General features: G+C 42.6%; 1 protein-coding gene across 8 annotated transcripts; it reads left to right on the forward strand.

Moving 5' to 3' along the window:
* The first annotated feature begins 217 nt into the window (after positions 1 to 217).
* Positions 218 to 10,210, forward strand: LOC124111292 (mucin-22-like). Of its 8 annotated transcripts, none has more exons than XM_048386004.1 (5): positions 218 to 339; positions 466 to 582; positions 7,286 to 7,667; positions 7,885 to 9,385; positions 9,443 to 10,210. In XM_048386004.1, exons 1-5 carry the CDS (start codon positions 253 to 255, stop codon positions 10,074 to 10,076), a joined length of 2,721 nt encoding a protein of 906 aa, XP_048241961.1. In that variant the 5' UTR covers positions 218 to 252; the 3' UTR covers positions 10,077 to 10,210. The 8 variants fall into 8 exon arrangements, with proteins under 8 accessions (XP_048241961.1, XP_048241964.1, XP_048241963.1 ...); XM_048386007.1 differs by having other exon boundaries at positions 9,500 to 10,210; XM_048386006.1 differs by having other exon boundaries at positions 7,885 to 9,368; positions 9,483 to 10,210.
* Positions 10,211 to 18,573: the final 8,363 nt, after the last annotated feature.

Here is an 18,573-nt window from a genome sequence, read left to right on the forward strand (position 1 = left end):
GAATGGAAATTTATAAAATCATACGCATACAATATTTTCTACAATCCTAAATTTCAGCATGATATTCTACATGTGGGGAAAACATAACAAAAACGACTCTTATGCGTGACTAAATGTTCATTTGATGAGCTCAGATTAGATTTTAAAAATATATATTTATTTTTTTAAAAATGTGGATAAGATATGTAAAATGACTTGTTTACGAACAATAGTTTTACACAATCCGCCCAGTCGAGAAGGTGACGGTTTTCCATGACGGCAGACAAGGTGGTGCGAGGGAACACACCTTTTCTTTCTAACCATCCAACGCACGAGGTCAAGAGGTCAGGCAATTTCTCTGTAAGGGCAGGTGACGTCATTATCTGGTTATTTAAATGGTGAATCTGAAAACAAACCATTTCCAGTGAAGAGATAGTGAGGATGACTCTTCTAAAGATATTCATTGTTTTATGTCAACTTCAACAGATCACCGGCTTTGCCCGTCTCTTGGACCCCCCACAGAGATCGTCGCTATGGAGATACGGATATAAAGGTGCACCTGTTAATGAACGAGACGGGGAATTAAACTGCGGAGGATTTGATGTAAGTTGAAACCATTTCTAGGTTTTGAATATATTTGATATCTTTATAATAATATTTTCAAAAGAATCTAATTCTTTCTTGTTTTCTTCAAGTGTATACCGGAAAAGCATGACAAGTTGTATCGTCTCTTGTGAACTTTTGGTCACTATAAAGTTGTTTCTAATACCTTTTAGTACAGTATGAAGGCGATGAAGTTTGAAAAATAAATAAAGTCAATATTAGGATGTACTGGATCTAGATCCAATTATCCTAATTATTAATAAGATAAAATGTATCCGTGAATGGCATAAATCAGTTGTTCAATGATATAACAATTAAAAACGTATACGACAAAAGTTTATATATGGTTTTAGCGATTTCCATTTAGTGAATATGCATTTGCATTTAAATTTCAATTCGAACGATCCGGGTAGCATAGGTCTTCAGCAACCCATGCTTGCTGTAAAAGGTGACTATGCTTGTCGTAAGAGGCGACTAACGGGATCGGGTGGTCAGGCTCGCTGACTTGGTTGATGCATGTCATCGTATCCCAATTTCGTGGATCGATGCTCATGATGTCAATCACTGGATTGTCTGGTTGAGACTCGATTATTTACAGAACGCCGTAATATATCTGGAATTATGCTGAGTGCGGCGTTAAACAACAAATAAACAAACAAACAAGAAAACAGGGAGGTCATTCTGCAGCCATCACGTCTCCACAGGGCATTATCAAACCGTTCTGGTCTGTTAAATTACGGTTTACTTTTAGACATGCTTAGGGCGAAGCAGAACAGATTAATTACATGAGGTGGTAAGGAATGCAGCTAAATATGTTTGACCCGGAATAAGAAGGGGACAAAGCTCCATCAACATAGGGACCCCACCCAGAATGTTCTACAGGGGAACTAGGGCAATTATTTAAGTTAGAAGCCCAGGAAACACGAAGACAACACAGTTTAACAACTCTTCCTTAAGTCGCCTGAATCTCGAACATATCATCTGTCATGAGTGAAATATGCGTATACCTTGCTCTATGGCGAGTGTATCTTATAGCTGACCTCGTACCTATATACATCTGTGTGTAAGACGGATGGAATCGTGCGGTTGGACACGCCCGTTTTGTCGTGTAATATCTAACGTGAAATATGCATCATACGCTCTTCTTTCAATCACGTTTGGAAGATACATGTAGACATGTATGTAAGATTGGACTTTCACTTTGTGTCAGTTCTATCGAGCGATTCGCTGTGCAGAGTTGCGTCCCTTGGACACGCCAGAAACCTATGATTGTGGGTTCGAATCCCGATTCGCCCCGATTATGTTTCTAGGTTTGTCAGCACCATACCCGTGCTCGTGGGTTTCATCAAAGTGGTAAACGTCTGAGACCTGCACCACTTCGGGCTTTCCTCCCATATTAAGCTGACACGCCGTGATATAACTGGAATAATGTTAAAAGCGGCGTTAAAACCCAACCAACTCACTCAGTTCTTTCGAGCATGCACGTCAGGAACAGGGTCAAGCTGTACGAACGACGGAGCTTTTAGCCATTACTTTCTCAGTCAATGATAATCTGCTGCTTATCACAACATGTCATGAATAATATATACCTCTCATCACTTGGTTTTAGTCACTCCAGCTTGATAACAGTGTACGAATATACATCAAATTACATATGCAATAAACTAGACGTCGTTATTCCTAAAGTTGCATGATTTCTTAGTTTCAAAGTCATGTGACTGGCTCGCTCGTCGTCCAATGAAAAGACCGTATATAGTATATGGTTCAGACAAAACCTCTTCGTTATTGTTTATTATACTTCATAAACGTTCACGAATTGCTAATTTTTTTTGTCAAATGAGTACATTAATGTATCCTTTCTTGTTTTTAAAATAACGTTTGATAACGTTAGAACAAGTTAACTGGTATGTTAATCCTTTGTGATTACCAACAGTTTACAGATACTTCTTTAAGATGTGTTTGAGTGCAAGTGATGGGTGCTGCCGATAGAGCAGGAAATGCTTACCCTTTTCTCGAACACGTGGTGATTTCCAGTGATCCAATCAAACAATATTCATCACTATTTTGCCTTTTATACCCAATGGAATGTTTCGGCGGATACTCTAGACTGATCATTCTCTAGCGCTGACATTTCATATCTAATCACTATATAAATACCAATATATCGAGAGAGTACATGATGAATTCACCCGTGACGATCCGGGGAAGAATAGGTCTTCAGCAAACCATGCTTGCTGTAAAAGGCGACTATGCTTGTCGTAAGAGGCGGCTAACGGGATCGGGTGGTCAGGCTCGCTGACATGGTTGATGCATGTCATCGATCCCAATTGCGTGGATCGATGCTCATGAGATCAATTACTGGATTGTCTGGTCCAGACTCGATCATTTACAGACCGCCGTCATATAGCTGGAATATTGCTGAGTGCGGCGTTAAACAACAAACAAAGAAACATGATGAATACCAACGGAAATATAATTCTGCGTGATTCTTTAAAATCTCAAAAAAGGGATTTATATTTCCCTAAAACACTACCTGAAACTATTCTTATGTATAAACATCTTGTCGTTACAAGTACGTAACACCTATCAATTGTTTACAGCAACTCTAAATTATGTTAATAAATTTGCTGAAGACAGCTGACAGCCAACATGCATTTTCATAATTAATCAATGTCAAATTTTGTCAAAATTATGAAATATGTTCTTCAGTAACATATTCAGGTCCTGTATGATAGCTGTCATGCAAATGCAGTACAATCGGATTTTTATTTTAAAAAAATGTGTTTTCTCTGTTTGAAATGAAAATTTAAGTGTGGGAATTACGTGCTGTCGTGTTCCCTTCCTTGCACGTACACGCCTACAGTGTCTGTTAATGCAATACTTGCACCATGCCGTACAAGCTTCGCCCACTTCCTGTTTTAGTTGGCTTTGTCGACAAAAGGTACATGTATTATCTTGAAGTGTTTTCACATATTTATGAACAAACATATGAAAAAGTGATATCAAGTTTTAAAACATAAAAAAATAAATCTTCAAATCGCAAGAAATGCGGCAATCCGGCAATAATGGTTTCCGAATACGTGGACAGCTTGTAACAGTCACACAATCACTCGAACAATCTCTCAAACAACCACTAACACCATCCATTAATTGACATGTTGAACATCTATCCATGCAATTGGGATACATGCATCAACCAAGTCAGCGAATTCTGACCACCCGATCCCGTTAGTCGCCTCTTACGACAAGCATGGGTTGCTGAAGACTAATTCTAACCCGGATGTTCACGGATCCGCCCACTGTACTCAAGTTGGCATCAAACCCGACAAGTGGGCGTTGTTAGGAATAATAGGCTATTCCATCGCCTGACAGTAGTGTAAACATTATGGAATCTCTCGAAACCTTAAAGTTTTCGGACCGCCTCCGTGGTCTAGTGGTAGAGCGTCCGCCCGGGGAGCGAAAGGTCCGGGTTCGATCCCCAGCCGTGTCATATCAAAAGACGTTAAAAGATGGTACTTGTCGTTACCCTGTCTGGCGCTCGGCATTAAGGGGCTAAAACAAGGACTGGTCGGCTCGGAGTCAGTATACTGTGTCTGAGTGGGGTATTCATGTTAAAACTGCGGCATGGTATCTCAGTGTGATAGCACTATAAATCGGCATCAGTCCGGACTAGTACAAGCACACACACACACACACACACACACACACACACACACACACACACACACACACACACACACACACACACACACACACACACACACACACACACACACACACGTGAATGCGCGTCGCTATATAAGTGCAATAATATTGGACGCGACGTTAAACCCCATTTCACCTCACCTTAAAGGTTTAGGGATGGCCAGGGATACTGTGGACAGTTATTTTACTGGACAGAGAGAATATTAGTATTTTTGGCCATGAGGCCAATAGGACAGTAACAGTTTTACAAACATTATGTTCAGAGCGCCTGTTGAGATCAGTTAAATGCAATTCTATACAGTTGTAGACCATTAACATGTATCTTTGGTATTTGGTTTGAAGATTCCCCTCACGCAATTAGATCAAACATTTTACTGAGTACCTTAGTATAGGTTTACGCCGCTTTGAACACTATTCCAGCAATAGCGCACAGAGCAAACGTCAGCGCTATATAAGCGCATTGTTATTATCATCACCATCGTTATCATAACTATTATTATCACGGCGGTGGATAGAAATGGGCCTCACGCAGGCCCGTGAAGATCCGGGGAATGAATAGGTCTTCAGCAACCCTTACTTGCCGTAAAAGGCGACTATGCTTGTCGTAAAAGGCGACTAACGGGATCGGGTGGTCAGGCTCGCTGACTTGGTTGATGCATGTCAGCGTATCCCAATTGCGTGGATCGATGCTCATGAGATTAATCACTGGATTGTCTGGTTCAGACTCGATTATTTACAGACCGCCGTCATATAGCTGGAAGGCTGAGTGCGGCGTTAAACAACAAACAACATTGTCTCCATGTGGGGAACTCGAAGCCGGGTCACCGGCCGTAGCCACGCGACGTTGAACCCAATTTCACCTCACCTCACCTTAGGCTATACATAACATCAGAACTTACGTACCTCGTCTCTGAAATGAATTATATAACCAGTAAGAGCTGTCCTTATTTGCCAGTGCGGCAGAATATGTTTTGGTCACCGTATATCAAAATCGATCAGTTCGATGTCCTGTTACATTTTTTCACTTCTAATAATCAGAGACCATATCAACAGGTCTGATCGTGTGCTGCCTGCGCCCTAAATTAATTACCTTCTAATTGTAACGTTACGAATACGCTAGCGATCAATCTGGACTTTAACGCTCGAGGCGTTGTGATCGATATCCCCCACTGAAGGGGTCGCTTACCTACTTACAACACGTGGGCTACGAACACGACGCACGTTACATAATAATGCAAACCTCTTAACCAAGACTTACCACCGCCCCAGCCCATTTATACCTCCTCAACAAGAGGTCTACTAGTGAGTGAGTGAGTATGGTTTAACGCCGCTTTTAGCAATATTCCAGCAATATCACGGCGGGGGACACCAGAAATGGGCTTCACACATTGTACCCATGTCAGGAATCGAACCCGGGTTTTCGGCGTGACGAGCGAACGCTTTAACCACTAGGCTACCCGACCGCCCCAATAGGCCTACTAGCTATCTATAGAGTTCAGGGGTACTACACATAGTACATATGACACTATCGTTGAAGCTGGAAGTCTTTGTATAGTTTCCCTGGTTGAAGGTAAAGAAAGGTGTTAATTACGATGTCTTAGGTTTTCTGCAACCCATTTTCCATGTGGCACCGTGCTCGTGCGGCTGTAGAATATGTTTAGTTTCATCGTTTGATTTGCGCCGTATCGTGAGAGTGTGTGTGTGAGCTTGGTTTAACACCGTTTTGACCAGTAATCCAGTGATAACACGACAGGTCAGCTTAATGTGTGAGGAAAGCCTGAAGTGATGCACGTCTTTGACCTGAAACCCTCGAGCACGGGTATGGTGCTGAAAAACCTAGAAACATAATTGGTGCGCACCGGGATTCGGCCTTAGGATCATAGGTCTCTGGCGTGCCCATGAGACGCAATTTAGCACAGCGATTTGGAGGGGTTTTAGACGACTAATGCCGACTTTATAGTGCTAGCCCACTGAGATACCCTGCCGCAGTTTAACATGAATACCCCGCTCAGACACAGTGTACTGACTCCGAGTCGACCAGTCCTTGTTTTAGACCCTCAATGCCGAGGACCAGGCATGGTAACAACAAGTACCATTACTTTTTACGTCCTTTAGTATGACGCAGCCAGGGATCGAACCCCCGACTTTCCGCTCTTTGGGCGGACGCTCTACCGCTAGACTACGGAGGCGGTCGCAGAAGAATTTAGAAGGCATTATAATAACAAATATTTACCAGTGAATAAATATTTTGATCCGATTCGCAATATTTGCCTTAGTTATAAACTATTAGAAATACGTGTAGATGTATTTTACACTTTCAATGTGCATAAAAGTTTATTACGTGGCAGGGCATCATGCAACGACATCATATTAACTCCGTATTTACCGAGAGTTACATAGCCAACTGTAGCGTTTAGTGGCTGCGTAATAGCTGCTTTGACAGCTGTATCACTACTCGCCCGTTAGGAATTCGGGTTAGAAAAGGTCCGCATGATTTGTTTGTTTAAAGTTTTACGCCGCACTCAGCAATAGTCCACTCATATGACGGCGGTCTGTAAATAATCGAATAAGGTCCAGACAATCCAGTGACTGACATCATGAGCATCGATTTACGCAACTGGGATACAATGGCATGCATCAACCAAGTCAGCGAGCCTGACCTCCCGATCCCGTTAGTCGCCTCTTACGATAAGCATAGTCGCCTTTTACGGCTAGCATGGGTTGCTGAAGACCTATTGTTACCCGGATGTTGGTCCGCATGAACCAATGCTCGCCGTAAGAGGCGACTAAATAGATTGGGTGTTCAGGCTGGATAGATTGATTGGTGCGTGTCAGCGTACCCCGACGGCATGGACCGTTGCTCATGATATCAATCACTGGTTTGTCTGACCTTGACTCATTTATCTACAAACCGCCGTCATATAGCTGTATTATTACTGAGTGCGGTGTTAAACAACACACAAGAATATCTTAATGCACTGAATGTTCTGTGTTACAGCATCAATGGTTGACCATAGAAGACGAAGGGTGTTGTGGCCCTTGTGGAGATCCATGTGATGGTGAACGCGAAAACGAGGATGATGGGAAGTACGCAGTCGGCATCATCGCCGGAAGTTTCCAACCTGCAGCCTCCGTGACGGTGAGGGTAGAAATATGGCCGCCTCAACAGTTGGGGTATTTCGAGTTCCGCCTGTGCGACCTTGACGAAATCAAGGGGCCGGCAACTCAAGCTTGTTTTGACAAGAACCTGCTGGTTATTGAAGATCTTAATGAGACGCAGTACTATCCTGGCAGCTTCAACGGAACAGTCGTCTCCAAAGTTCTTCTCCCACCTGCCATCACATGTGAACACTGTGTTTTACAGTTCAAGTATAACACAGGTTTGTGATATCTGTTATTATATGTATGTCATTATATTCCAAACCACGCATGTTTTTAAAAGGCGTGGTATTATGGGTTTTTTAAACAAGCCCTAGGTCTTTTTAACTGCCCTCCTTCGTCGGGCAGTTAATGGAAGACCTCGGGTTTCTTCAAATGATAATGCCTAGAAAAATTGCGTTTCCCTTATAACAACGTTGACCTATTATCTAATTTCAGGTTATCGATATGGTGGAAAGAACTGTCCCTTCCGAGGTTGTGGGCCTCAGGAACAGTTTTATAACTGTGCAGACATTCGCATTCAGAACACTTTGAGCACGACCAATTCCCCACCACAGTCAACAGCATCTAGTGTGGAGCTATCGAGCTCAAGCGTGTTTCCAACTAGTGCAGACAAGTCTCTTATCATGGAGACATCATCAGCGGACACTAGTGTAAGCGATTCAACCTCCTCTATGTTTGAGACATCAATAGCTCCATCGTCATCATCGGACTTCAGTGTGAGAATACAAAGCTCAAGCATGCTTCCTTCAAGTGCAGAGACGTCTCTCATGGAGACAGCAACATCATCAAGTGGGACTCTTATGAGCGACCCATCCTCCCCAATCATGATAACAACCACATCAACACCCGAACAGAGCGTACAACTTACAAGCTTGAGCGAACCAGCCTCGACGATCATAGATACATCCACAGCATCATCGTCACAAAGCTTAGAAACACCTTCATCCCTATCGACAAGTGTTGACATCCTTCCATCTTCAACGCTTCCAGTAAGTAGTTCTGATGGGGGAATCACCACTCTAATCCTGTCCATCCCTCCACTGTTTACGACGAGCATAGAGGTGAACAGTGCAGTGTCTGGACATACTCCGTCCTTCTCGCCGGGACTCTCCAGTGGCTTGTCAACTCTTGCAGCGTCTCCCAGTAGTGTTACTATTGAGACCTCATCTGTGAATGACGTTACACCTACCATGACGACAACACCTGGTACAACTGCAGCAGATACATCCTCCACCACTCCCCCGACATCATCTGAAGAATCAACGACAGAAGTGTCAACCACTTCCCCGACATCATCTGAAGAATCAACGACAGAAGTGTCAACCACTTCCCCGACATCATCTGAAGAATCAACGACAGAAGGCTCAACCACTGCCTCAACAACGACAGAAGGCTCAACCACTGCCTCAACAACGACAGAAGGCTCAACCACTGCCTCAACAACGACAGAAGGCTCAACCACTGCCTCAACATCCGAAGAATCAACCACTGCATCGACAACGACAGAAGGTTCAACCACTGCCTCAACAACGACAAAAGGCTCAACCACTGCCTCAACAACGACAGGAGGCTCAACGACTGCCTCAACATCCGAAGAATCAACCACTGCATCGACAACGACAGAAGGTTCAACGAATGCCTCAACAACGACAGAAGGTTCAACCACTCCCTTAAAAACGACAGAAGGCTCAACCACTGCCTCAACATCCGAAGAATCAACCGCTGCATCGACAACGACAGAAGGTTCAACCACTGCCTCAACAACGACAGAAAGTTCAACCACTGCCTCAACATCCGAAGAATCAACCACTGAATCGACAACGACCGAAGAATCAACCATAGCCTCGACAACGACAGAAGGCTCAACCACTGCCTCATCATCCGAAGAATCAACCACTGCATCGACAACGACAGAAAGTTCAACCACTGCCTCAACATCCGAAGAATCAACCACTGAATCGACAACGACCGAAGAATCAACCATAGCCTCGACAACGACAGAAGGCTCAACCACTGCCTCATCATCCGAAGAATCAACCACTGCCTCAACAACGACAGAAGGCTCAACCACTGCCTCATCATCCGAAGAATCAACCACTGCCTCGACAGCGACCAAAGGCTCAACAACTGCCTCGACAATGACACCTTCGACAGAAGAATCAACCACTCCATCAACAACGACAGAAGCTTTAACTACTGCCTCGACAACGACAGACTCTTCGTCAGCAACCGACTCAACAACAAAACCAACACCAGAGACGACAGAACCAGTTACAGACTCAACAACAGACTCGACCACAATATCGTCAACAGCATCTTCAACAACAACCACGGCAACATTGACAACACCAGTATGCGATTCATCTTCCCCAAATTATCATTGCTACTCCAAATTCAGCTATATAGGTGACGAATGGTGTCACGACAACTGCCTACTCGGCCACTGCCCAAACCATATATGCTATTGCGCATGTCCGGAAGGAGAGGACACTGGGGTTCGACCTAGACCTCCAAGTGAACGAAAGTGCGTTCCTCAGTCCAGACCAGACTTTGCCTTGTGGTGCGCGTCCTATTACAACATCGCTAAGGAGTGCCCCACGGCCTTCTGCAGGATTACCTTTGCGTAGATCTGCCATGTCAGTGTTTTCAGATTTGTAAAATATATTTATGCTCAGGCGCAGAGTGATCTATTGTTTTTATATATGTTTGTCTGTTAAAGATTTTATATGTGCAATCTGCCATTTAAAATATGCGATTTCAACGTTTAGCTTGTTATTGAGATTCATCCAAGTAATGTTTATTAACTCCTGTGCCCAATAATTAACGTGATATTTATAACCCCAAGTTCATATTTATAGGTCTGTTTGTATCTATGGAACATGCTGTTTATGTCATATGTCATTGGCAGTTGTATTTATACCCTATAAAAATAGCCAATTTCCTTCCACTGATTTACTCACCGGAGCTGGGAATGAGAGACCGGTGAAACCGCCTCATCTGTGTCTTACATTTAAATCTATGCATACAATGACAAAAAACTCTCCACAATACTGTATGAAAAGAGGGATGAGGTGAAATGGGGTTTAACGTCGCGACCAAGATTATTGCACTTATATAGCGACGTGCATGTACGTGTGTGTGTTTGTGTGGCTGCTTGTACTAGTCCGGACTGATGCCGATTTATAGTGCTAGCACACTGAGATACCATGCCGCAGTTTAACATGAATACCCCACTCATACACAGTATACTGACTCCGAGCCGACCAGTCCTTGTTTAAGCCCCTTAATGCCGAGCGTCAGACAGGGTAACAACAAGTACCATCTTTTAACGTCTTTTGGTATGACGCGGCTGGGGATCGAACCCCGGACCTTCCGCTCTCCGGGCAGACGCTCTACCACTAGATCACGGAGGCGGTCATAAAAGAGGGATGACTTCACCATTGAAATTCCCCCTTTTTGTCGAGTAATATTCCAACAGCTCCAGCCTTTCGTGTACACATAACACAACTAATGATGTACAATCGGGCATGTCACTTCGGGCTTTCCTCCCACATTAAGCTGACACGCCGTGACATAAGTGGAATACTATTAAAAGCGGCGTTAAACCCAACTAACTCACTCTCTCACTCACTCACTACAATCGGGCTTGCGCTTTCTACTAAGATTTGAAAGAGCGCCATATGAGCTGTTTAATTGTTTAATCAGGGCTATAACATTCAAGGTCTTAGTAAAGTTTTCATAAACCTTTATGGTAGACATGTTGAGGACATTTCCAAATTTGACCAAAATCAGTGACCAAAATTTCCTCCGATGTAATTACTTATTTAGAGTTGTGCCATATGTTTCCGTGTTGTATGAGTGTATAATTGACTTGCCTTTGCACGTGTGGCGGATGCCACAGGCGGGGCAGGATACGCTCAGCTCCTCACGGAAACCTGGTATCATCTCTAATTGATTGTAATTCATAAACACATGCTCATAATGTAGTAGGAATCGTGCATCCGACTCCTGGGCCGATATTTCTTATCAAAATGGGGGGCACGGGTGGCCCAGTCGTCTAAGGCGCCGCGATTCGCTGTGCAGAGTTGCGTCCCTTGGGCACGCCATAAACCTATGATTGGGGGTTCGAATCCCGGTTCGCCCCGATTATGTTTCTAGGTTTGTCAGCACCATACCCGTGCTCGTGGGTTTCACCGAAGTGGTAAACGTCTGAGACCTGCATCACTTCGGGCTTTCCTCCCACATTAAGCTTAGACGCCGCGATATAACTCGAATACTGTTAATAGCGGCGTTAAACCCAACTCACTCACTCACTCACTCACTCTTATCATAATGGAAAGGGTTTCGTCGATTTTTTAAACACCCGGTAAAATATTGACATAGTTATAGCGATAATTTATTTCTTTTTTTATATGTGACAAATGTGACCAATTTTGTACGTGTGATATATATAAAATACATGAGTGATAATAAATTTTTATTCTGTAATTAACTGGCCGAGTTTGTGTTTCAAATAACAGCACAATGTGCGTGTATAGGTCGGGCAGGACATGCTCACCTTTGCCGGAACACCCGGTGTCATCTCTGATTTTCAGGGACCACGGGTGGCCCAGTCGTCTAAGGCGCCGCGATTCGCTGTGCAGAGTTGTGTCCCTTGGACACGTCAGAAACCTATGATTGTGGGCTCGAATCCCGGTTCGCCCCGATTATGTTTGTAGGTTCGTCAGCACCATACCCGTGCTCGTGGGTTTCACCGAAGTGGTAAACGTCTGAGACCTGCATCACTTCGGGCTTTCCTCCCACATTAAGCTGACACGCCGTGATATAACTGGAATACTGTTAAAAGCGGCGAACCCAACTCGCTCACTCTCTCTGATTTTCAATTATCCGTTCATATAACTTTCACGGCTATTTTGCCTTTTACGTCCAGTGGCGTCTGTTTCGGCATGTAATCAATCGATACTTGTTATTGTCTGGGTTGACGCTATTTATTTATAAACATTCAGATGGGGATGAAGCAATAGTTGCCTGAGAAGACGACAGCATAAGACAATATTCAGATATATCATAGCCTGTCAGCTTGATGTGGGAGGAAAGTTTGAATTAATGCAGGTCTTAGGTTAAACCCACGAGCACGGGTATGTTGCTGTCAAACCTAGAAACATGATCAGGACAAACTGGGATTCGAACCCACATTCATTGTTTCTGGCATTGTATAGAGAAGCAGCTCGAATTGAAGCGTGGCCACCCGCGCCCAATTCATCTTCCCGATACATATGCGCACTATTTAGTTACCTGTTCATTAAGATAACTCATAGACCCGTGAAAATTCCGGGATAGAATAGGTCTTCAGCAACCCATGCTTGCCGTAGAAGACGACTATGCTTGTCGTAAAAGGCGACTAACGGGATCGGGTGGTCAGGCTCGCTGACTTGGTTGATGCATGTCATCGATCCCAATTGCGTGGAGCGATGCTCATGATGTCAATCACTGGATTGTCTGGTCCAGACTCGATTATTTACAGACCTCCGTCATATAGCTGGAATATTGCTGAGTGCGGCGTTACACAACAAACCAACAACAAGAACAAGATAACTCATACTTCAGTAAATCAAGGAATCAAATCACGTGTCTCTATACACAGACTCTTCACAACATGTCCTAGATGTGACTTTACCATTGATCACTTTCACATTTTGCAAACCTCCCTTTAGCAAACCCCCATTACGAGGCGCACCTTGCAGCGGTCTTCTCATTATGTAGATATGCCACTTCATCATGTACTGGGGCGGTGGGGTAGCCTAGTGGTTCAAGCGTTCGCTCGTCACGCCAAAGACCCGGGTTCGATTCCCCACATAGCTACTATGTGTGAAGCCGATTTCCGGTGTCCCCAGCGTGGTATTGCTGGAATATTACTAAGAGCGGCGTCAAACACACACTCACTCACTCACTCACTCACTCACTCACTCACCCACCCACTCACTCACTCACTCACTCACTCACTCACTCACTCACTCACTCACTTGTTCATTCATCATGTACTATTTATCAGACCTCAGCAACCTCTTCAGTACGTTAATGTCCTATTAATCACATTCAATTACACACAATGTTAAACCTCCATTACGCGATCTCTCCTTTCAGCAACCTTCTGATATAAATCTACTTAACCATTATACAGAGGCTCAGTTCAGCAGGCATACAATTGGTTAATATCCTTCATCATTCGGTAGATGTGTAATAATGCAACCTTCCCATTGGGTTAATATCCTTCACCATTCAGTAGATGTGTAATAATGCAACCTTCCAATTGGGTTAATCTCCTTCATTATTCGGTAGATGTGTAATAATGCAACCGTCCCATTTGGTTAATATCCTTCATCATTCAGTAGATGTATAATAATGCAAGATTTCCATTAGGTTAATGTCCATCACCATTCAGTAGATGTGTAATAATGCAACCTTCCCATTGGGTTAATGTCCATCACCAGTCGGTAGATGTGTAATAATGCAACCGTCCCATTGGGTTAATCTCCATCACCATTCAGTAGATGTGTAATAATGCAACCGTCCCATTGGGTTAATGTCCATCACCATTCAGTAGATGTGTAATAATGCAACCTTCCCATTGGGTTAATGTCCATCACCATTAAGTAGATGTGTTAATAATGCAACCTTCCCATTGGGTTAATGTCCATCACCATTCAGTAGATGTGTAATAATGCAACCTTCCCATTGGGTTAATGTCCATCACCAGTCGGTAGATGTGTAATAATGCAACCGTCCCATTGGGTTAATCTCCATCACCATTCAGTAGATGTGTAATAATGCAACCGTCCCATTGGGTTAATGTCCATCACCATTCAGTAGATGTGTAATAATGCAACCTTCCCATTGGGTTAATGTCCATCACCATTCAGTAGATGTGTAATAATGCAACCTTCCCATTAGGTTAATGTCAATCACCATTCAGTAGATGTGTAATAATGCAACCTTCCCATTGGGTTAATGTCCTTCATCATTCAGTAGATGTGTAATAATGCAACCGTCCCATTGGGTTAATGTCCATCACTAGTCGGTAGATGTGCAATAATGCAACCTTCCCATTGGGTTAATGTCCATCACCATTCAGTAGATGTGTAATAATGCAACCTTCCCATTGGGTTAATCTCCTTCATCATTCAGTAGATGTGTAATAATGCAACCTTCCCATTGGGTTAATATCCTTCACCATTCAGTAGATGTGTAATAATGCAACCTTCCAATTGGGTTAATCTCCTTCATTATTCGGTAGATGTGTAATAATGCAACCGTCCCATTTGGTTAATATCCTTCATCATTCAGTAGATGTATAATAATGCAAGATTTCCATTAGGTTAATGGCCATCACCATTCAGTAGATGTGTAATAACGCAACCTTCCCATTGGGTTAATATCCTTCACCATTCAGTAGATGTGTAATAATGCAACCTTCCAATTGGGTTAATCTCCTTCATTATTCGGTAGATGTGTAATAATGCAACCGTCCCATTTGGTTAATATCCTTCATCATTCAGTAGATGTGTAATAATGCAACCTTCCCTTTGGGTTAATGTCCATCACCATTCAGTAGATGTGTAATAATGCAACCTTCCCGTTGGGATAATCTCCTTCATCATTCAGTCGATATGTAATAATGCAACCTTCCCATTGGGATAATCTCCTTCATCATTCAGTCGATATGTAATAATGCAACCTTCCCGTTGGGATAATCTCCTTCATCATTCAGTCGATATGTAATAATACAACCTTCCCATTGGGTTAATCTCCATCACCATTCAGTAGATGTGTAATAATGCAACCTTCCCATTGGGTTAATGTCCATCACCATTCAGTAGATGTGTAATAATGCAACCGTCCCATTGGGTTAATCTCCTTCATCATTCGGTAGATGTGTAATAATGCAACCGTCCCATTGGGTTAATGTCCATCACCATTCAGTAGATGTGTAATAATGCAACCTTCCCATTGGGTTAATGTCCATCACCATTCAGTAGATGTGTAATAATGCAACCGCCCCATTGGGTTAATGTCCATCACCATTCAGTAGATGTGTAATAATGCAACCTTCCCATTGGGTTAATGTCCTTCACCATTCAGTAGATGTGTAATAATGAAACCGTCCAGTTGGGTTAATGTCCATCACCATTAAGTAGATGTGTAATAATGCAACCTTCACATTGGGTTAATCTCCTTCATCATTCAGTAGATGTGTAATAATGCAACCTTCCCATTGGGTTAATCTCCATCACCATTCAGTAGATGTGTAATAATGCAACCTTCCCTTTGGGTTAATCTCCATCACCATTCAGTAGATGTGTAATAATGCAACCTTCCCATTGGGTTAATCTCCTTCATCATTCGGTAGATGTGTAATAATGCAAGATTCCCATTGGGTTAATAATTATCCTTCATCATTCGGTAGATGTGTAATAATGCAACCTTCCCATTGGGTTAATCTCCTTCATCATTCAGTAGATGTGTAATAATGCAACCTTCCCATTGGGTTAATGTCCATCACCATTAAGTAGGTGTGTAAGAATGCAACCTTCCTATTGGGTTAATGTCCATCACCATTCAGTAGATGTGTAAGAATGCAACCTTCCTATTGGGTTAATCTCCATCACCATTCAGTAGATGAGTAATAATACAACCTTCCCTTTGGGTTAATCTCCATCACCATTCAGTAGATGTGTAATAATACAACCGTCCCATTGGGTTAATGTCCATCACCATTCAGTAGATGTGTAATAATACAACCTTCCCATTGGGTTAATGTCCATCACCATTCAGTAGATGTGTAATAATGCAACCTTCACATTGGGTTAATGTCCATCACCATTCAGAAGATGTGTAATAATGCAACCTTCACATTGGGTTAATGTCCATCACCATTCAGAAGATGTGTAATAATGCAACCTTCCCATTGGGTTAATCTCCATCACCATTCAGTAGATGTGTAATAATGCAACCTTCCCATTGGGTTAATGTCCATCACCATTCAGTAGATGTGTAATAATGCAACCTTCACATTGGGTTAATGTCCATCATCATTCAGAAGATGTGTAATAATGCAACCTTCCCATTGGGTTAATCTCCATCACCATTCAGTAGATGTGTAATAATGCAACCTTCCCATTAGGTTAATGTCAATCACCATTCAGTAGATGTGTAATAATGCAACCGCCCCATTGGGTTAATGTCCATCACCATTCAGTAGATGTGTAATAATGCAACCGTCCCATTGGGTTAATGTCCATCACCATTAAGTAGATGTGTAATAATGCAACCGTCCCATTGGGTTAATGTCCATCACCATTAAGTAGATGTGTAATAATGCAACCTTCCCATTGGGTTAATGTCCATCACCATTCAGTAGATGTGTAATAATGCAACCTTCCCATTGGGTTAATGTCCATCACCATTCAGTAGATGTGTAATAATGCAACCTTCCCATTGTGTCAGTGTCCCAATTTATCATCTCCCCAGATGAGATCCCATGTTATCCTGTTGAAATGTACAAATCCTTTATATTTGTTTAGGGCTATCTAAAATCTAGAAATGGCATCTGAGGATGAAAGACGTTCACTTGCGACTATACCACTATATAAGTAAAAGCAACATAATAAAGATATCGTTGCTCAAAGCAGAGTCGACTCAACGATTACGACCATAATCATGTGCTTATGAAACACGACCAACTATTGATGGCACCAGCTGTTCGAGGAAAGGTGTACGTATCCTGTACTACCGGTGGCACCAGTGGCAATAATGTGGAAGTGATAATCCGAACTAATATGGTCATATTGTGCATTGTATGAGATCCACGTAATGGTCGAGAATACTTCCGTATTAGGGGATTCAATTTACACATTCTAAGATATTTTAGTACTTCCGTTATATTAAGGTGTGTCACCTAGATATGGGATGAAAGCCCGGAGTGATGCAGGTCATAGACGTTTACCGTTGAAATTCGCGCACCGTGTGTGGTGCTGACAAACCTAGAATTTGAATAAGGGAGAACCAGGATACGAACCCACAATTATAGTTTCCTGACATGCCTAAGGGACGCAACTCTACAATACAAATTCCGGCGCCTGGGACAACTGAGTTACCTGCGTCCCCGCGTAGATCTATGTACTAATTTGGAAGTGTTAAAAACACATCAACAAGCTCCAAAAGTGCATACACTAAGACTTTACAATAATCTATACGTGATAAACCTGAGAAGATTCAATAGTTCATATACCAAGACTTTGCAATGATCTATACATGTACATGATAAATCTGAGAAGGTTAAATAAGGCATTGTCGTAAAAGGCGACTAACGGGATCGGGTGGTCAGGCTCGCTGACTTGGTTGATGCATGTCATCGATCCCAATTTCGTGGATCGATGCTCATGATATCAATCACTAGATTGTCTGGTCTAGACAGACCGCCGTCATATGGATGGAATATTGCTGAATTGCTGAGTGTGGCGTAAAACAACAGACCAAACCAAACCAAGCATACACCGCGATCTTTGTAATAATCTATAAATCTGAGAAGTATCAAAAGTGAATATACCAAGATCTTTGTAATAGTCTTTATCGTCCCAAACTGGCTCCCACGGGAGATATCGCTTGGGTGAGATCAAGCGATATCTACACTGTAGATATCGCTGCAAAAAAATTGCATCACAATGCTTTGCAGACCATTGTGACGTCATTGGTTACCATGACGTCACAATCAAATGAGATCACTAATGGCTCTGCTACTGAAGCTGTAAGCAGTACTTTTTACACTTAAGACACTGCTAATTACTGTCTACAAACTGAAAAAGTTGGAAGAATGATGTTGGATGATAAATAAAATCTCACCCTCGTGTCTTTTGATATCAAATATATCAACACTCGTTGATAAAAGTGGAAAAAATCCTCGGCAAACCTCGGAGTTTTCCTACTTTTATCAACTCATGTTGATATATTTGATATCAAAAGACACTCGGGTGAGATTCTCTATTTATCATCCAAAACTGGCTTCCATAGGAGATATCGCTTAGGTGAGATCATGCGATATCTACATTGTAGATGAAATTGCATCAC

Source organism: Haliotis rufescens, unplaced genomic scaffold (assembly GCF_023055435.1).
Source record: "Haliotis rufescens isolate VD_foot unplaced genomic scaffold, xgHalRufe1.0.p SCAF_6, whole genome shotgun sequence".
Lineage (NCBI taxonomy): Eukaryota > Metazoa > Mollusca > Gastropoda > Lepetellida > Haliotidae > Haliotis > Haliotis rufescens.

Excerpts from the sequence above, each read along its gene's own strand:
- LOC124111292 (XM_046470945.2), top strand. The coding sequence starts at position 253 with ATGACGGCAGACAAGGTGGTGCGAGGGAACACACCTTTTCTTTCTAAC. Across the intron at positions 583-7,285 it reads TAAACTGCGGAGGATTTGAT|CATCAATGGTTGACCATAGA; the intron begins GTAAGTTGAAAC and ends TCTGTGTTACAG. Across the intron at positions 7,668-7,884 it reads ACAGTTCAAGTATAACACAG|GTTATCGATATGGTGGAAAG; the intron begins GTTTGTGATATC and ends ATCTAATTTCAG.